Genomic DNA, 22,488 nt, shown 5'->3' on the forward strand with positions numbered 1-22,488 from the left:
AAAGCTCGCCGTAGAAAAAAGTCTTTCTCTTCCCGTCCCGTTATTATAACTCCACCCTCTCTCTCTTTCTCTCTCTCTCTCTCTCTCTCTATATATATATATATATATATATGGGAAGTATAAAATGAAAGCCCACTTAAGTTGTGAAAACCCGTGAAAACCCTATGTAACATCGTTTTTTTTTTGTTTTTTTACACATGTAATATAAGTTGTAACATTTAATACAAAACATCGAAAACTAAAAAAAAATGTTTTGCAATTTTTTAACATTTTTTTTACTAATTTTTATATATGTTTTCAGGTGAGAGAAAAAGTTATATTTATATTTACATTTTTATTAACTTTAATTGTGGACCATAAGTTTCAAACTTTAATTAAAACATGTGGTTGAGAATGGATTTCTAGAGTTTACACAACTCAAGTGAGTTTTTATTTTAACCTTAACTTATATAAATATATATAGGGAGAGGATCAAGAGAAAACTCATCTTTAGGGAGAAAACTTAAAAACTCCCAAAGAATCATTTTTAATTGAATATAAAAAAATATTTTCAAAGTTTCGTTTTTGCTATTATTCTTATATTTTGGTCCCCTTCACTCGAAAAAAATAAAAAAATAAAAAAATAAAAAAAATTAAAAAAAAACCCCGCTGTAATGCACATACGTATTACTGTGCGAAACCGTTGTATTACACATGTGTATTACTATGTATTTTTAAGTTCAATAGTGTTTAGTTGTATATTTTCAATATTTGTGTATTGTATATGTGTAGTGTTGTATTATATGAAAAAAAATAATAATAAAATAAAAGTTGATGTAATGCACATGTGCGTTAATGTTGTATTACACATACGTACTAATGTGTAATCGATGTGCGTATTAGTCTTATATTGCATATATACAATAGTGTGTATCAAATATGTGCAATAGTGTTGTATACTATGCAATACAAACACTTTTGCATACATGCATTGCAAACCGTTACACATGTGCACTACACCGACGAGGTTACCGACAAGGTTGTTTTTTTTTTTTTTTTGTTTTTTTCTGAAACCAATAACAAAATATAAGAATAATGGAAAAACAGAAACTTCAAAAAAAATGAAAAAAAAAAGTTAAAAATATTTTTTATGTGTTTTTAAAAGTTTTTAAGTTTTCTGTTTAAGAACAGTCACTGGATCCCACCCATATATATATATATATAAATATAACTAAAATTAACACCTAATACACCAGATTACTTCTAAAACATTTGTCACAAGCATGCTTTAGAGATGCATGGTGACGATTTTTCATGATATGATCGAGGAATCCATGGAGGTTTTCATGGATGATTTTTCTGTTTTCAGAAGTTCTTTTAATCATTGTTTGAGAAATTTGGTGAGAATGTTGGCTAGGTGTGAAGAAGCCAGCCTTGTTCTTAGTTGGGATAAGTGTTATTTGTTGGTGAAGGAGGGCACTATTTTAGGGAATAAGATTTTACATGCGGGGCTTGAGATTGATTGAGCCAAAATTGATACCATTTCTAAGCTCATGTCATCAAATTCGGTGAAGTCTATTAGGAGTTTTATCGGCCACGTGGGTTTTTCTTGGCGATTCATAAAGGACTTTTCCCAAATCTCCCGCCCGATGACTAAGCTCCTCGAGAAGGATGTCCTTTTTGATTTCTCCTCCAAATGCCTTATTGCATTTGAGTTGTTAAAGGAAAAATTGGTGAATTCCCCTACCATGTAGCCCCCGACTGAACTCTACCTTTAGAGTTGATGCGTGATGCTAACGATTTTATAGCGGGGCAGTTTTATGTCAAAGGTGGGATAAGCACTTCACCCAATTTACTATGCGAGCAAGACATTGAATGATGCATCGGAGCATTACACGACTACCGAGAAAGAACTCATTGTGTTTGTCTTCGCGTTCGATAAATTTCGGTCTTATCTTGTCCTTTCTAAAACCGTTGTGTTCACGGACCATGCAGCACTTCATTATCTTTTCAGTAAATAAGATGCAAAGCCGAGACTTTTACGTTGGATCTTATTGCTGTAGAAGTTTGACATCGAGATATGTGACAAAAAGGGTGTTGAAAATGTCGCAGTCGATCACCTATCTTGTCTTGAGTGCTCACCTTCATCGGAACAAGTGGGGGTCTACATAAATGACAATCCCCCCCCCCCCCCTCCCCACATGAGTTCCTCATGCACATCGAGGTGCATGATAAGGACCATCGATCCTTGGTTTGCTGACATCACGAATTATCTCGCGAGTGGGATCGTTTTGAAGGACCTTACTCATCAGTAAAGGAAAAAAATTCTTTTTTTGATGTTAAGTATTATTTTTTGGCGGATCCCTATCACAGAATATGACTTAACATATATTTTTCCCGCAATAACAGCATATAAAACATTGCATGATAAAAAAAAATATTAAAGAAGTCAATAGCATATGCGGAAAACTGAACCAAAATGAACAAAATTATAGCGATGATTTCGGTGTTCAAACGTGTATTTCTATGGTGAAACAAGAAAAACTTTTCTTGTCTGGAATCTGCCAGCTTTGCAATTTAGAAAACAAACTACATTATGTATTCATATATAACACCACGTACGCTTCCGTTTGTAAACGGGACAAATCAAAGTAGTTGAAGAAATTATCTTGAGTGACCAATCGAGGTACATTTAAAGATATTACGTACAATGATCTTGATTGTTGCTTTGGAGGGGCGGAAGGTTTTGACGGAGGAAGGCAGTGTGGAACCACTGCGTTACGCAGTCCAGCAGGTGGTGAGGCCGGAAGATCAGGTGGTTGTTCTTGTCATCTTTAACTCCGGCGACATACTGCCACAGTCACCCGTTATGTCCCGTTGTTGTATTGTAACTGATGGCAAGAGATATCAGCCAAGTGAAACAGAAAGATACAATCTTCGAGAGGAAATAAGTCAAGGAACTGAAAGTTATATGAAGGTCTTCAAACCTTTTTATAAGGATTGCAAAAATATTCGAGTAAGTTAATTTCATGTTTTTTCGTCATCTTTTCTTCCATATTTGCTTTTTTTTTTTTCTTAAATGTTCATTGATCTCCCAGAGGAGTAACTACTAGTGCTACTTATACTCGACACAATTAGAGCATCCAAGTGAAATAATAATAATAATAATAATAATAATAATAATAATAATAATAATAATAATAATAATAATAATAATAATAATAATAATGTGTCGGTCCACTGTCAAAACTATAGAGGAAAATATATTAGTTAGGTTTGACGTAATAACTGTGTATCATAGTTAGAAAATATGATTTGTTTTAAGGTACTTTATAATTATTCTCATCTTACTCTTATAAAGAGTTGATAGATAATACACATTATAAACGTATTATATTTATAAACGTATGGGATTTTCATTATTAGCCGGGTATTAGAGCCTCAATAACATTATTCTTTTGTCTCTCTCATGTTCCTCTTCACGTCACCAAATAGAGGTTGGTAGCCTGGCCAGTTCTTCCGCTATCATACCCTGGGTGTAACAACTTTTCTTCGATTATTCTCCTTCTCATCCTTGATCAGGAAGTCGCATTGAACTTGTATATAAACTATGTGATATTAAATTTTCCTGTTGCCAGTCATCATTCCATCACAATCGTAGCTCATGCCGCTTCTGTTATATGTTTTGTCACTATAACCAGATGTGAGAGTGACGGTTTTTTGTTGTCGAAATTTCATATTGTTTAGGTTTTTATAGTTTTTTTCAAGATTGTGGTTTCTTATTATACCAAATATCCATTGTTTTTGGCTCCTCCATGAGCGTCTGATTTTCTCTTTCTCCGAGCTGGAATATTAGAGAGGTTAGGGTTTAATTTATCGTAAGATCTTTACTATAGTTAAGAGGATATGCTTTTGTTACGCAATTATTTTCGTTCTTACAAAAAGTTGATTAACAACACGATTACACGAGGATTTTATTCTTCTGGGCACATCAATTTCAATTGTGTATTACTAATTAACTTTTATATTTACTTATTCTTTTCTCCAAATCAGGTGAAGTTTATGGTAAAGGTTATCTTTGGGCCGATGATAGAAGACATCATTTTAGAAGAGAAAAACAACATAGGCGCAACTTCGGTTGTTATTGGAAGGTCTCTTTCTCTCTCTATTTGTTTATAATTAAATATTTGAAATCATTAATCGAAAATAATACATATAAGTTATGATGTCTTTAAGTTAGTTAACTAATAATTAGTTGGTTACTTTGTTAGTAACTAAGTATTGTATTCTATGCATGTTGTCTAGGAGTTTTGCAATACAGCATGCACCATGGGCAAGTCAAAGAAACAGCAGATTATCGTCATCGATTTTCCGAAGTAATGGTGAAGATATAGTTGTGTGCAACTGCAATCCTCCACTTGATGTTCCGGAATCATCATCAAGAGCTCAAAATGCGGCTTGTTCAACTCAAAAAGTGCCAAGATTCAAGAAAAAACCATTGTCCCATAATGACCAAAAACCAATATATTGCACCCTCCCACATTTTGAAGGAATTTATGGACCTTCTTCGAGTTCTTCAAGCGTCGAAAGCACAGTGGAATCATTACAGGAATCCGAAGGTGTAGAGCATAGTGAAGACCAAATAATATTACCCTCAGCCCATGATGATGGTTTCTTGGTTGAGCTAACTTGGGAACTTATCTCAGAGATAACAGACTGGTTTACGAATGTAATTCAATTTGATTCAAGTGAGGGCTTTGAAATGTACCGCGGGTATCTTAAAGATAGCCGTTCTGATGTTTTCGTGAAGAGATATATTGGTACCAAGTGTAGCTACGTTCTTGAAGCCGAAAAGAAGGCAGCTTTAACTATGTACCACAAGAACATTCTTGGGTTATATGGTTTCCACAAGAATGAGAATGCCATGGCCTTGGTTTTTCCATTTACTTCTAGATCTGGAGGTGCACTATTGAATAGATTTTTAAATGGTTAGTACTAATTTCATCCACTTTCGTATGAAAATAGAGGCTACATTTTTGTAGTAAATATAGATTCATGCATGGCTGTTCTTTGGTATTGATACAGGAGCCTGGACAAAAGAGTTGGAAGTCACATTTCAAAATAAGATGAACATAGCGATTGGAATAGCTCAAGGATTACGTTATATGCATGAACAGTGTACGCGCGGGATTATTGTTCATTGTGATTTAAGACCATGCAACGTTCTTTTAGGAAACAACTTCGTACCTCAGGTAGATTCGAGATCCAACATTTTTCATGCGTAATAGGAAGAAAAAAAATGTAAAAGGTATAAGAGGACTCCCAACGTGAGGTTTGTGAGGTTCGTCCGGATAATGAGGTGGATAAAAGATGTTATTTTAGTTTTAAATTTTTATAATTTTATAGTGTTCCCTCCATAGAAATATTGTGGATGCATTTAGATATTATTTTAGTTTTAAACATTGTTTGAGAATAAATAAAACAAAGAAATAATTTATAAAACAAATCATAACGGGGAAATGTTGGACGACATCATGCTTTTTGAAAAAAAGCTGGGAAGAAACTAAAAAAAACTGGAAAAATCTTATGTGTTGCTTATCTAGTATGAGATAAATTGGGGAAAATGGAGAATAGTGGGTCGACTCCCTATGCTCTAAGTTGGATCTTTTTTTAGATTAACTGGTTGTCATGTTCCTACAAAATACGATTTTGCATCAATAAATTAAACAAATTAGCTAAATTGCATCTTGTTGTTGCAGATCACGGGCTTTGGCCATGCAAAATGGTTGCCAACCGATCGATTATCGCTTACCAGGAACAGGTTAGTTTTATGTTTTAAATGATAACTAAATTGAGATCCATCATGAGGTTAATCGGCCGGCTCGATCGGGTTTCTTGTCATGGACATGAAAAGTTGCGGGCATATGCATCCTTCGGATCCGAGCTCGTTGACGTTGATTAAGTATGACGTTCTAGCATTTGGGATATTGCTATTGAGGTTATTTTGCAAAAGATCGGCTCCAAGGGATGATAAGACTTTCCTTCCATGGGTAATTTAAATCACTTTCATGAGACTAGCCATTCTAACTGTTTACTTTATTACAATAGTCGTTAACTAATAACTTTTTATGTTAATTATTTTTTATTTTATAAGCATGCTTGAACTTTTAAAGTTGTTATTTGAATCTATTTTATTTTTTACCTCATGGCCCTCCGTCGCGCTATAATCTAGGACGCCAGAACATATTGAAATTTGTTACGTTAAATCACACATTTTAAGCTCTTACGTACTTCATCACTACTTTTCAAAAGTTAAGGCTATTTTGTTGGCATCGGCATTTTCATGATTTGGCGCCCAACGTTAATTATACACGCTATTGATTTTTTTACCTTGGTGATTTGTAACTTGTAAGGTTAAAAAGTTGGTCAATCGATAAAAGACAAAGTTCTTGATTTAACAGTTGTAGTTTTGAATTGAATTTCAGGCAAGATCCTTACTAGCCCAAAGAGCTTATCATATATTATATGACGAATCTGAGTATGATGTTCATGGATTACTTGTCGTGACTTCAGTAGCTGAGAGATGCATTAGCACCAGAACAACTTCAAGGCCATGCATGAGCAAGGTGATTGATTTTGCTGTACGTGAAATTATCATTCCAACACTAATTAATACTCGTCTCGGCCTCATTTTTTACGACGTTTCAATTCAGGTACTTTCATTTCTAAAAGGAGAGGTTAGTTGCGCTGAGCAAACATTTCCATCAACCGAAAGCAGCCCAAACCTGGCATCTACTCCAGACTTTGATATGTGGGAAATATAACAAGCTACAACTAAAGAATGAGGTGATTTGATTCGATATACTAGTTCAACGACACACTGTTAGACTCAAACATGCACATGAACTGGATATAACTTAACACTTCTGCAGTTCCTCCTTATTTCATCCACGAAATATGTTTTACGCTTTTAACTACGGATTGAAAAAAATGATTATGGAGTGATTATTATGCATGTTCTGAAGTTGTTGACATTTTAGGGTTGTAAATAGTGGTTAGAGTAAATAAAGATGAAACTCGAAACTACAACCTATTTTCGATACGAAGTTTTCTCAATTCTTAAAACAACTTCGTCTGGAATAGTGTTCTTTGCGTTTGTAGCGAATTTCTTCTCATGATACATGAAATAACCATTAATATACTTTGCAACACTACAGGAGTAGTGATCAGTCTATTTAACTCATTGGTTTTCCATGAATTTCAAGTAACAAAAAATGTATTGAATCGTTGGACGATTTCATAGAATACAAAGGATATATAATACATATTCAATGAGAGATTCTAACTTAATATCTATCAATATATATAATTACATACGAATGGAGGCCTCATGTCACCCCCCCCCCCCTCTCGTGCCACCAGATTGCTCCATTTCAAAATGGTGGCCTCTCATTGATTTGGGTTTTTTAAAAGGATTTCGCGGGCCCGGGGGTCTCATTCGGATCCTTCAAACCCGGGTATGAAATAACCCGTTTATTTCACAATTCTTTCCATCGAAAACCCTAATATCTTCAACCAGCCTCTTAACTCCTCCACTATTAACTGTTTGTTCATAATAATTGACTTTTGAAGCCTCTTTCAGCGATATATATTATGCATCTTCATTTCTGCGATATTTCCATTGATGAATTCTTCAAGGTCTTGATTCGTTTTTAGGGTTTTATTTATATAGAATAAACTATATTTATTAAACATAAGTGTTGTTTCATTGTGTGTTTAGGGATGCATCTTCATTGGCATCGGTACGATTTTTTTCATTGATGAATTCTCCAATGTTCTGTTATCAAACGAAGGTAATTTTGTAGGGTTTTATTTACATTGAATAAACTATATTTGTTTTGTTTTGTTGTTTTTATGGCTAATTACGAGCTCATGTTTTGTTTGAATGATTATATGATATTTTACATTGAATTATTTGTTACTGTGAATTTTGGGGTTAAGATCAATCGGTTCATGTTTTATTTGATTGATTATATTATATTTTACATTGAATTTTTTATTAGTATGTTACATCACAACATTGATAATAATAATAGGTTTATTGGATTTTAATAATCCCTATTTAATGGTATTGGCCGATAATAATCTCTATTCATTTTATCGCCACCAGCGGTCCCAAATTTTAAAAAGTTGGCCCCCAATGGTCCCTCGTTAAAAAGGACTTACTGTCGTTATACTTTTTCCGAATTTCAAGCTAATGTTTTAGGGCTTTTGATCCGAACAAGAATGTAAAAACTTAGTTCGAAATGACGCTAAAAAACGACGACACAATGCTTCAATTCGGGTCTTTGATCTTACAATTAACAAAAATCAAGCCGTTTGGATCAACGTTTCGAGCTCAGTTTTACACCAATCGACTCGTATCCTCCTTCCGATCAAAACCCCAAAACATTAGTTTGAAATTCGGAAAAAGTATAACGCCGTTAAGTCCTTTTTAACGGGTGACCATTGGAGGCCAACTTTTTTAAAATTGGGACCGCTAGTGGCTATAAAATGAATAGGGATTATTATCGGCCAATATCATTTAATAGGGACTATTAAAATCCAATAAACCATAATAATATCCAGGCATGTTTATGGTTCTATATTCTGTAAATGTTTTTTAATTTTCATTAACAACTAACCTATATTACATTTGACCTTATAGAATGGTTTGCAATTGATGATGTTTACAATTTAACATTCAGGTTATTTAGGTCATTTAATTATGACTGTAGTAGAAAATTATACTCAATACTGTAGAAAAACGAAGTTGTAATTTTCCGTCATGTCATTTATACCGCATTAAACTTTCATCAACTCGGTTATAGTTCAATTAGTTTTTGTTTATGTTTTGCAGCACAATGTTACTAAGACAATTCTGAAATGATAGTTTAATATGCAATTAGTTTATATTTATCAATGCAGCAGAAAATTACTAATAACAACATATAATCCTAATGAGGTAATTTATGTTAGTTGTTTATGATTTCATCAAAAACTATAATTATTAGTTCAAAAATATTAAAATATTATTAAAATCAATTGCTATTCATGATAATAGTTCATCTATTAAAACATAATCATTGCAGCAAAATATTATTAATAACAAAACAATTAATAAGAATTAAAAAAACTATAAAGCTTGAATTTATTTATTAACAACTAACTTTTATCCCCCGTATTATGGGGTTGTTTTACATTATTTGTTTATAATATTTATATATTTTTTAGAAATTTAATTTTATTTATTGTAAGAAAGTTAATAATATACTTAGAATTTGATGATGAAAGGGTTTCATAAATAAATGAGATTTTATAACCCGATTTAAAAATTAGATAGGTTTGGTGATACTCATGACCCGCTTATTTTTTACTATAAAATTGTTTCAAAAATAATATAATTTTCTTACTAAAAAGATCGGATATTAATTTTTAGTAAATCCCTATTTTATAAGATTTTCATATCATATATTTGGTGAGATTAATTTTTAATTTAATGAGAGGTTATAGCCTATTTGAGGGCTATGTGGGTTTAGTGACACCTATACCCTTGAATTTGGGTTAAATACATGAAAAAACCTTCATTTACAAATAAATCAATCCGGTGACTTGAGAGAATGCATAGAGCAATCAGAGTACTTTTAAAGGTTTTGTTTACATATATACTATCTTTTATCCCCGTATTACGGGAATGTTTTATATTATTTGTTTTTAATATTTATATATTTTTTAGGATTTTAATTTTATTTATTATAAGGAAGCTAATAATATACTTGGAATTTGATGACGAAAAGGTTTCACAAATAAATGAGAAGCTATAACCTGGTTTAAAAGCTAACTGGGTTTGGTGAGACCAATGACCTGTTTTTTTTTACTATAAAATTGTTTCTGAATTATAAAAATTATAAATAATATCTTTTAAAAAACGGATATTAATTTTTAATATATCTCTATTTTATAAGATTTTCATATCAAATATTTGAAGAAATCTTAAATACATATAAATGAAGCCTCCCTAAATTCTCTCAAGCAGCCAGATTGCTTTACTTTTAAATGAAGGCTTCTCATGCGTTTGACTCTAATTCACGGATAAGGGTCTCACCAAACCCAATAGCTCTTAAATGGGTTATAACATCTCATTAGCTGATATTAATTTTTAATATATCCCTATTTTATAAGATTTTCATATCAAATATTTGAAGAAACTAATATTTAATATAATTAGATGTTATAACCCGTTTAAGGGCTATCTGGGTTTGGTGAGACCCTTATCCGTGAATTAGGGTCAAATGCATGAGAAGCCTCTATTTAAAAATAAAGCAATCTAGTTGCTTGAGAGAATTTAGGGAGGTTTCATTTATATATATATATATATATATGGAAGGTATATTTTGAGAACCTTGTTGAGTTTTAAGAAGTTAAAAACTTCATTCTTGACCACACATTTAATTAAATAGATTAGATTATGTGGTTGAGATTAAATATAATTAAAAAATTAAAGTAGGAGAGAGAATAAAGATGTACAGTGATTACACAAGTTTAAACGTTCGTTACACATATGTAATAAATTGACTCGGTGCGTAAAAAATTCTGTAATTTTTTTACGTATATACAACCTACATATACATATGCGCAAAAATAATTCAAAAAAAGAAATTGTTACACTGAGTTTTTTCGAGTTCTTAAAACTCAAAGTGGTTCTCATTTGAAATCTCCCACACACACACACACACACACACACACTAGTTTTTATCCCCCGTATTACGGCGTTGTTTTAGATTATTTGTTTCTAATATATATATATATATATATATATATTTGGATTTAATTTTATTTATTATAAGGACGTTAATAATATTCTTAGGATTTGATGATGAAAGAGTTTCATAAATAAATGAGATGTTATGCCTCGGTTTAAAAGCTTTTTGGGTTTGGTGAGCTCATGACCCACTTAGTTTTTTACTATAAAATTGTTTCTTAATTATAAATAATATTTTTTTAAAAAATCGCATACTAATTTTTAGTATATCCTTATTTTATAGGATTTTCACATCAAATATTTGGTGAGATGAATTTTAATTTAATGAGATGTTATAACCCGTTTAAGGGCCATCTGGGTTTGGTGAGACCCATACCCGTGAATTCGGGTTAAATGCATGAGAAACCTGTATTTATAAATAAAACAATCTGGTAGTTTGAGAGAATTTAGGGAGGTTTTGCTTATATATATTTAATATGAATTTAAATATTTTATATATAGAATGTAAGGCTCCGGCCCCGGGAGCCCTACTTTAGCGTTGGATTTACTCATAAACACAGTTCTAAATATCAGAGTTAATTAAAACTTTCGTAGAATAATTAAAACTTCAAGCATTATATTACAAAACATTAATTTTTGTCTTAAACATACAAATTGTCTTATCAAAACATTGACATAAAATAACAATAACACTTCTTCATAGATGTCAGCCTCTTCGGTTCATGCCATGTGTCTTCCCTCAAGCCAACTGCTTAATCTATTTGCCTACGTGCATACTAAAGTCAGCTACGCTGAGTGGGTTCTAGTTAATCAGGCAAGAAATATTACATGCTTACACATACGCATCCGAAGAAACATATTACGTACCTAACCTGTTTATATATTAGTTCACACATATTTCTTTCCTTTATACTTGCGTTCTTTCGTACCTTCTCGTTTTTTAACTTTCATAATACGTATATAACTATCCTTACGTATTTAAGAGCCTTTCGCCCTATACCTCATAGATATTATAAGGATCTGGTCCCTACCATCACAGATATTGTGAGATTCTGGTCCCTATCATCACAAATATTGTAAGGGCCTGGTCCCTACTCTCCGTACCATCATTAAGCCATACATCTATACATACTTCGCTGACCTGTTATATATTTATGTATAATCATACACGTCCGCATACATATTCTTAACTCTTTCTGTATCATTCGAATATCATTCATAGACATTCATATAGCATACATTTACCACTAAAGGTTAGTGTATTCACTAGACTCATAGGAGTACGCACACAGCCCCGAAAACATAACAGAGAAAGGGCTAGAAACTCACTTGAAGCCGGTTTCCCTTTGAGTTAATGGTGACACCCTTCCTTAGCTGTGCACGGCTAACTGTGTAACAAGTTACGAGTATCAATTATCTATTATTACTACTTCATGCATCTAAGTTAATGAAACCCTCAACTAACGGGGGTCCGGGGGTAGCAACCCTGGTAGCAGGGTCTATGGGCGGCAGCCTTGGCTGGGGTCGAACTGCTAGGTCAGCTTGAAAAAAATTTATTTTCATTAACAAGCCTTTATTAAATGAGTCGAATTATGTTTTACAACAATTCGGATTGCATGTAAAGCCAATCGTATCGCCTGGCTTAAGTAATCGCATCGCATGGATGCAACTAGTCGCATCGCATGGCCAAACAAATCGCATCGCATGGATGAAACAAATCGCATCGCATGGGTCAATGAATCGCATCGTATGAATGCAACCAATCATGCAATCAGAATTTCGTTTTCTTCATTTTACCATATTTTCATCTAATAACCTCCAGAACACGTCTTTGCGACCCGTTTTACCGTTCTGGTAAGTTTTGGGTCGTAACAACTTTGTCTACTTGCTTTTTACATAGCCCGAACGTCACTTGTTTGCCCTATATCGCACTCGTTAAGTCGCGGCTCACCAAGTTTATGTTTTTCTTACATCTTACAGCCCGATATACTATTATACCAAGTTGCATGTCGAAACCGACTCCAAAAACTTAACCTTTTTAACAAAACATACTTCACAGTTTCGGGTTTGGTTCGAACTGTATCAAACCACGGATCTTAGAAGTGTTTTTTGTTGTTTAGTGATGCTAGCTCATGAAATCTCCTTGTTTCTCTTGGATAATAGAAGAATATGAGAGGAAGAGAGTTTTTATGTGTGTTCTTGAGGTTGAGAGTGTTTGGGTGAAAATGAGGTTGATGGAAATGAGGAAGAGTGTGGTTTTGGAGTTTATATACTCCTAGTCTATGGGACGTAAGGCCCATACCCATTCCCTAGCCCATTCTTATATCTATACCTAACATAATCAAACACTAACACACCGCTAAACTAACGAAATTTCCTTGATTACTTATAAAATAAACTAACGACACACATGTAATAATAAAATTTTCTTTTATTTATTAATCTCAAAAATACGGATATTACATAGAAACATAATATATTATAAATTATATATTATATATTCTTTGTTATAGAAAGTATCTATTATATAGAAAATCTATATCTAAACAGGGTTTTAAACTAATTAAAAAACCATAAATCCGAATTTATTTATTAGTAACTAAATTTAAATTTTTTATATAAACATAATAATATATTATAAAGTATATATTCTTAATTATAGATAATATCGTTCTATTTGAATTAGATATCCAAATTCTATTTTATAGGAATTCTATATCAAAATACAATCTATTGTAACATTCGTGTTTTTAAGAAATTTATAATAATAATAGAGGTTCTTAATTATTTATTGTGTGTCGTGATTTATTTCGGATAAATAATCATGAGACGGAGTGTTAAGTTTATATTCGATATATGGACCATAATAGCTCACCTGCCTTACGAGTTCATCTCGGCATCCATCAGTATATATCGTTACTTATTATTAAGTTTACCAGATATAATCTAGCATATGGTTATATTATAGGTATCCCAAGGGATAACCTAATCCTTTATAACCAATGGCTCTGATACCAAATTCTGTTATATCCCGTTAAGTGATTTGCGGAAGCGTAAAACGATAATGTGACAGACACAACTGGTATCAAACACATTGTTCATAAAGAAACATTACTAACTAATTTACAATATATTACATTGTTCTTATATCTTTTACAACTAGGTGATAGATCTTTTACAACTAGGTGATACAATCATAACTATTCTGTTAACTACTTCACTTCATACTTGCATTAGTTTACACGGCCTCGATCACAATCCAAACATGTAGCACATAAACAATTTACTCCATTTTTCCGAATACCTGAAAAGCATGTTAAAAACAGGTCAACTACGAATAGTTGGTGAGTTTCATAAGTTTTAACGAAATCAGTTCTGCGTACTACACAGTCATAGTTTGTATGTACGCGTGTATGCAAAAGTGTATTTATGTTTGTATATATGTACATTTATGTCTTCGAATGTACATATGTATGTATATAAGTTTATGATATAAATTTGAAATTACGATAAAATCGTTACTGTTTGTTCGTACTACGTGCCTCCACTTTCCACGTTAAATCAACCACCCCCTTCCGCCCGCAATGGTTCCACGCAAATTCAACCACTATGACCCCCCTTCCGCCCACAACGGTTTCACATAAATTCAGTCATTAGACAGTGTGTGTGTGTGTGTATATATATATATATAAAGCAAGGTGAAAATAAGAAGTAGAATTATCCTAGGAAGTGTAAGAAGTGTTTTGAACCATTAGATCAAAATATCCAGTCAAGGGCAAGATTGTAATCAACCAAATGTTTTTAATTATGTTAATTTCCTTTATATTAATCACAGTCAATTACAATTTCTTAATTATAGTAATCATAATATTTTATAAAAGACAAAACCCGCAACTAGTACGTACCTCCTCGGTTTGTGTCGGGATGTACAACGGATCTTTAAAATTTGCAACAGGCTATTCAATTTCTAAAGGCTCCACGACACCATCCACATATGCCACGTCATCATCCTTGTTCTTTTCAACCTCACACGCTTTCCTTTTCACGCCCGATTCTTTTTTCCTTATCACCATTTTCTTTAGATCCTTTTTCGTAAACTTTTTCACCACATTACCACCAACAACATCCACCTTCTGTCTCTTTTCACTGTTTTCAACTTATCCTAACGAGGCTCAATCACCCACTCGTTTGCTTTTCAATATATCTTGTAGTTTAAAAAAGTCATCGTCTGTAAAGATGTTCACTGGCAACAAAATTTTTCCCTTTTCCACCACACTTCCAAAGTGTTTGTTTGCGTAAGCAAGCTGCGTTACAACAGTTACATTACTAAAATTAACTAATGAAAACTAATTTCAATATAAAAGATATAACGTACCGCAAGCACTATCATTGATCCGTTGTACTCCTTGTTTTCCTTCCATTTTCTATGGGTTCTTCTCAATGACGTCACCACGTATTCACACCAATTCATCTCCCTAACTGCATCAATATCTTTAATTGATGGTATGAATCGTTGGTTCACCGTGTTATTACCCGTAATATCCCCCATATATGTCCCAAACACAACGAGAAAGTTCATTTTGAAATGCCATCCACTATCAATTTGGTTTTTCGCATGCTCCATAAACTTTAGCGGACACACTTTTGCTTTTGGGTCAGGGAACTGATTCCTCCACCTATTTACAACCTCATCTTCTATCCTTGGCTTATTTGTCTCTACTATCTCGACCTTTCCCCTAGGTATTCCTAACAACCGTTCCACCAGCTGAGGAGTTAGCTTAACTTCTTTATCCCCCAAATTTAGTACACTACTGTCGGGGTTGTAGTTATTAACTAACTAGTAACCCAACCCCGTTGGTATGTTTGCTACATTTATATCTAGGATGCTACCAAAACCCATTTGCATTACCTTTTTCCTTTGTTCATTTGACAACTTGTTAATGTATTCATGGAACAAACTTGCCCTAACCCTTGGTCTCATCTTTTCCCCGTCATACTTGTGAAACACACTATTTCTGTCCACCTTTCCTTTACCTCTTTGAAACAATTTAACTAGCGGATTTACGAAATCATCATCCGAATCACTTCTTGAACCTGCTTATTTTATATTACAAACACACTCAATCAACTTTGCATTTCTAACATCGTAATACAATTAACTTAATAACAACACTTACTTTTATAAAAAGGAACGACGACAGGTACGTGCGGTTTTAAACCAATTCTTTATCTAAAACAACAACTCAACACAGTCAATACACATATACCATGTTAACTTCCAAAGTGTTACCTTCTTTATTTGTCCCCAAAATTCCCGCACTTGTGTTTTTTTCTAATCTCGGGTTCTCCGAACTGATAGTATAACCACAAACACACACATTAATAAACTAAACAGAACAGTAACACATCACATTAATAAACTTTGCATTTATTACCTTTGTTACCTTCTTCATTTGTCTCCAAAATTCCTGCACTTGTGTTTTTTTCTAATCTCGAGCTTCTCCGAACTGATAATATAACCACAAACACATCAGTCTTTTACTAACCCAAAAAATCATTCGTATCCAAACTACACTAAACGGTTCTTTAACAACTAACTACCAAACAGAGCACTCACACAAACATATAATATCTAAACTTAAATAAACAGAGCGTTAACTATAATAAACTAAACATAATAGTAACACATCACATTAAACATGAATCAAAACAACTTCACATCGTCCCATATATCAACCAAACAGAGTATCAAACTACAAAAACACACTTAATATCTTATTAACTATAACCCAACTTAATCACCCAACATAATAAACATTCATCATCTTTCTTTACATTCGCGACCCATAATAACACACTGAGTAACACAAAACCTAGCTAAATCTAAAAAAATTGTACTCATGGGAAACCCTACAACACAATCAGAACAGAGTAATCACACATCGATACAAATCGTTAACACACTAACCACGCCGTGACACACTACAAAACACAACTCAAAATCATAACAGAGTAACCATCACACACCAATACAAAACACATCGAAACACACATCACATGTTCAAAACACAGCTTCTCTGACCTTCAATTAAAAAAATCAAACCCTAGAAATTGGGGATAATCGTCCGACGGAAAACACATTGAATAATCACAACTATAGACACACCTTGAAGATGCAAAATCGAGAAACAATTGACTATGTGATTCCCATTAGAATATAATTCAACTTTTAGAAGATATTAGAGAGAAAACAACTATAATCAAATCATAGGCATAAAAGTAGGAGTTTCTAAACAAAAATACTTGTCGGTTTAAATGCCCAGCAATTATAAAAAGACTATACTACCCCTACCACACTTAAATTATCAAATAACAAAAAAACACACCGAGTAAATAACACACCTCAATTCCCAGCCACTATATTACTCCATCCAACGCACTAGATCCCTTCCTACACTTCTTAGACACATCTCACTTCTTATTATAACTCCACCAAATATATATATATATATATATGTGTGTGTGTGTGTGTGTCTAGTATTTCCTATGTCTATCTATATAGTATGCATTTAGATATATATATATATATATATATATATATATATATATATATATATATGTATTGTCACACCCCGACCAATGAAGACGGAAACGTCGAGGCGCGACATGATTGCTCATTGCAAAATGACACTATAAAGTTACAATATTTAAACAACTCATTTAAATCCATATCATCATAAATAACACAACAATTGTTCATACAAAATGCCAAATAGATAGATAAACAAATAATTTGTTCTTTTATTTTCTAATATCCTAAAGCTAAGATAATAAGTTTCTTCAAGTAATCCAATCAAGCTAACATCAAACCTATAACATTGCATAAAATATAGTTTGTCAACACGAAGGTTGGTGAGCAATTTTCATAGTTTTGGACAATAAGTATATAGTATGAAATCCACAACTGGTATATGAAAACAATAAATAATAGCAACAATTTAGATAATAAACCGTTAATAAGAATACATTGACGAACCGTCAATAAGAATACATTGACGACAATAATGAAATCGTCAATAAGAATACATTGACGATACCTTTCTATATGGGGATACCATATATACTCGGAATTAACGTATGATCATACTTTGATGAGGCTACCCGCCTTGGCATTCAAGAGGCTACCCATCTTAGCATTCAAGAATTTGCACATAATCATGTAAAGCATATAACACCAAATCGAGCATTTATTTAAGTAAACATATACAATACATGTTGTGGTTTAAGACTCAAGTATAAATCATTTGAATTTGAATAAGTATGCAATGCCACCCCCAAAACGAAAGATGGAAAACGGGGGATGAAAAAGTACTCACATTAACAAGTAACTTGAAAGATAGTGTCGTGAATAATCGGAAAGATCGGTTTAACGAGCAAGACCTATATTAAACGGGTCTCGTGTTAGTAGGTAGTCTTGGAAGGGTTTAAAATAAAATACATGACAAATAAAGTAAATAAATAAAGTTTAGGATTTAAAATGTAAATATTTGAGAAATTAAAGAAACGAGTTTTGTAAAATAAGTTTACTCGAAACCGGGTCCCGGTATTCTATTCATTAGTTTTTTTCTTTTTTTTCTCAACCTATGTTAAGTAATAATGTGGGTTAAAATGCGATATTGCAAAACCCTTGGTTATAAGAATACCAAAACGAGGTGTAAACGAGTGTTCGGGTTTGTCGGTTCGAGACTTGATAATTGACTAAGCTCACAGTTAACTTCCCAAAATAATAAATGTTATGAGATAACTCAATAAAATCAAAATAGACTTAATCAAGTATGTAGTTCTATTGTGAAGAACCTTAACGTTCGTTAAGCGAGTATACGACCTTATCGGTTCGAACTTGTTATAAGATCAAGTTGGTTACCGACATGCCAAGTATGTTTAGAAATTAACTAAAATTGATTTAAAATATAATCTTGAAGAAAAATATGAGTTTTGGTGGCTAAAAACACACTTGTGTGTCTTAAGCGAGTGAACTCGGTTTAGTTCGGTTTTTGGTTCGGTCCTTGACTCGGAATAAGACCGAGGATGGTTACCACATACCCAATTACCATGGAACTTGTAAAATAACTTATAAATAATAATACTCAAGTTTTACATTCAAAAAGTTAACAATAAAGCTTTTAAACAAAAGTTCGGTTTTTGGTTCGGTCCTTGACTCGGAATAAGACCGAGGATGGTTACCACATACCCAATTACCATGGAACTTGTAAAATAACTTATAAATAATAATACTCAAGTTTTACATTCAAAAAGTTAACAATAATGCTTTTAAACAAAAGTTCGGTTTTTGGTTCGGTTCTCAACTCGGGATGAAACCGAGGCTAGTCACCACATACCCAATACCATGGAACTTGACAAATATGAACAATAAACTAAAAAATGTAGAAGTTAAGCAAGTATAACAAGTTATATGGTTAGATTTGTTAAATATATAAACAAAGACTACAAAGTCCTCCATGTAACATTGCCTTACTAGCCCGACATTTCAACCGGCCGAGACCGGAGAAATGAAAGACCGAAGGTAAACAAGGAGTGTATATTATATATATGTTGTAACATCAAGCTTTAAGTATTGAGAAGTTAGTTAAAATGAAAGATTAGCTTATGAAGAACAACATTAGAATTCAAGAATTTGAGAGAGAAATGAAGAAATGAGCAAGCACAAATGAAGAAGAGGGGTGTGTATATATAGGGTAAGTTGAATGGGTCTTTCATAAAGGGTGTTTCATGAAAATGGGTTGGTTATAGACCCAAGAAAGCACAAACTACAAATGGGTCCTTCAAGTCTCCATTCTGGTAGTTTTAGTCCCTGGATTTCGTTTTGAGCGTTTTCGGGGAATTTTAAGAACCGAAAAGGGTGTTTTTTTTATCCAACAACTATAAAACAAATATTTAACATACAATTCATCATTTTGATAATATAGAAAGGTTCGGGATACAAAACAGGTCGGGTTTACATTAAGAATACAAGTATAAAATAACCCGAAATTGACAAATGTCACATGTATCGTATTTCTCACGTACCATCAATCACCGTGGCCCTTATTCCGTCACATTATTTTCTTGGCATTCATGCCATAATCAAGTTAGTTTGTTTAGTTGCTATAGAACTTGGCTCATAGGCCATACTCAACTTTAGTTTATTAAGTTGCAGTAGAACTTGGCTCATAGGCCATACTCAACTTTAGTTTGTTACTATTGTGGCCCCCCTTCCTCCCACAATAGCCTCATGGCCTTCACATACGATGTTATACCCCCAATTTGTTAGGTTTAACATTTCATAGTGTGTTTGTACTGTCTTCATCTAATTTATCAATCAACAATGCTATTCATCTTTCATCAGCACGTAGTCAATCATTATGTTTGTAAGGACTTTTCGTATAAGAACGTTCAGATAATTTATATCCTGAACCGTTTCCAGATAGATAACGTATGTAAACATGCTTTTCACCCCAAAAGTTCGTAAAAAATTTGAAAAGAGGGGGTCGTGAAACTCATGGTTTAGTAGGTACTCAGGGCAATGTCAGCTCGGGGTTCGTTTCCCTTGCTATCTCTTAGTCCCTATAGTCAATATTATAATAATAATAATATTAATATTTTAATATTATTATAATCTTCATACTAGACTGGGCTATATAGTATGGGTATAGCTGTCATGCCCAGAAAGTGTCAGTAGACTTAGATTGTGATGTTGTTTAATGTCTAATACTAAAAATCGAACTTGGCTCAGTTTCCCCGTTTCATAAGCTGGGCCAAGTTGATGGTTTACACGTTTAGAAAACAGGTATGAGTATGTAAACTTGGGTAAACGTGTTGGTTGATAAAATGATTAAGTTATAAAGAAAGATCACAATTTAGGGGTCTGGATTCGCTACGGAGCACATTTCCGTTTATTCAGTTTGGTTTGGAGAAAGACACGCACAATCTATCCAAATTGTCCTGATTTTTCACAAAAAGTTTGTTTTTACTTCATTAATCTGAAAATATGCTTTTTGATCACTCTTAATGTTCTGATATTCTAACAGGTTCGTTAATCACAAACCCGTCAGTTTTTATCAGAATTGAATTTACTTAATAATCAAATTAGCACAACTAATGATCAGTTTATCATTAAATTATGAAAATTTAAACACTTATCAATTAAACTATGTAGATTTTTATAAAAATATTTCTGGAAATTTTTACTGATTTATTAATTCATAAAAATTTATTTTATATGCTATATTTAGCCCAAAAATCGTCCGTTTGTAACAAACAATTTCTGAAAAATCAGGAAAAATTCCTGAATAATAAAAATACTTTCCAAAACAACCTGTAAAATTCTCAAAAGCTAACAACCTTGCCAAATATACATTTCGAGCCAAAAATGACTATGCAAATCCAAATAAACGCGAATCCACAAAGCATAGTTAGGTTTTTCCAAATGACCCAAAATTTCACATGTATTCATATTATACCAAATATGAGTTCCCCACAAAATTTCCTAATTTTTCAAGTATTTTAAGTAATTTTCCTAAATAAACGTCCCTATTGGGTAATAAATTCGCCAAATATTCTCGGATGGTCGAAATATTACCAAATTTGGACAGAGACTCATTCATATGGTACCTGATGTCCCTGAGAAAGTTTACAGGCTAAACATATGTACATCACAATCTAACCCTAAATAGCCCGTAATCGAGCAATTCGGCATTACCTTTGCGTTTTTCATCCATTTTCGCTATATTAATCCTTTTTCCGGGTCTGTGTGATTCTAAGTAAGATAGGTGCAATTTCTATATCACAAACCAAGCGTGTATCATCAACCAAACAGCCTCAAAACTTAGGGTTTAGGTTAGTCCTTTAAACCGAACTTTTGAACCGTAAAAACGTCGTTTATACCCTCTAATCCGTGTTTATGGCCAAAAAAGAGTATGATTCTCATTCCTAACCATGTGTAGGTTCAAAACATGTTTATGAACAGTTTTTAGGGTTTTTTCATGGCTAGGAGTGATTTTTGATAATCAAACTACGTTTATATGTAATTAAACATGGTTAAATAAGTAAAAGAATAATTAAAATGATGGATTTACCTTGTGTTCTTGAGAATATGGTAAAGACCTGAGATTTTTCCAGAATTTATGATGTTTTTCTGATGTCAAAAATATCTAAGAGGTATTATATAATAAAAGAAACTTAGGGGTGGGGGTTTCCCGTTAGTTGGGGCTGGGAGTCAAAGCCCCCAGGGTCTTTTTGGCCCATATGCCTCGTTTTGCATGTTAGAACGTGAAAGGCCAAGTCCAAATTTATTTCAGTTTCGGTTTTTGGTGCGCATCGGATACGACAAACAACGCAAAAAAACGAGCGTTTTTTTTTTGCCATTTTTCTGTAATTTATAAAAACATATCATTTGTTTGTAAAAATCGAAAATATTTTCATGGATCGCTTAAAACTTTCCCAGTAAGTGTTTTGTAAGTCTTTTGCGGCTTAACGGATGATACAATGCTTGTTTAATAACTACATTTCGCGTTTAAGTTCATATCGGGTAGTTAAACGAGTATGCTTTCGTTTAACTGGTTTGATATCATACTAAGGCCCTAATACCAATATGTTGGCCTATAATAAACATATATCACTTATAGATGGCCCCTGGGGATATCTGGGTC

General features: G+C 32.9%; 1 protein-coding gene and 1 long non-coding RNA gene across 2 annotated transcripts in view; both read left to right on the forward strand.

Moving 5' to 3' along the window:
* The window catches only part of LOC143622378 (uncharacterized), a 93,305-nt gene extending 88,983 nt beyond the window's left edge, over positions 1-4,322 (forward strand). The window contains exons 2-3 of the long non-coding RNA XR_013151689.1: positions 4,033-4,130; positions 4,285-4,322. This is a non-coding gene — a long non-coding RNA (uncharacterized LOC143622378). The remainder of the gene's footprint in view (positions 1-4,032; positions 4,131-4,284) is intronic.
* A 2-nt stretch (positions 4,323-4,324) lies between these two features.
* On the forward strand, positions 4,325-6,828 carry LOC143622377 (receptor-like cytosolic serine/threonine-protein kinase RBK2). The gene is made up of 6 exons (XM_077093549.1): positions 4,325-4,967; positions 5,065-5,231; positions 5,739-5,800; positions 5,894-6,029; positions 6,465-6,605; positions 6,693-6,828. Exons 1-6 carry the CDS (start codon positions 4,742-4,744, stop codon positions 6,801-6,803), a joined length of 843 nt encoding a protein of 280 aa, XP_076949664.1. The 5' UTR covers positions 4,325-4,741; the 3' UTR covers positions 6,804-6,828.
* The last annotated feature ends 15,660 nt before the right edge of the window (positions 6,829-22,488 follow it).

Source organism: Bidens hawaiensis, unplaced genomic scaffold (assembly GCF_021521415.1).
Source record: "Bidens hawaiensis isolate Kalapana, Puna unplaced genomic scaffold, B.hawaiensis_p1.1 tig00003126_1, whole genome shotgun sequence".
Lineage (NCBI taxonomy): Eukaryota > Viridiplantae > Streptophyta > Magnoliopsida > Asterales > Asteraceae > Bidens > Bidens hawaiensis.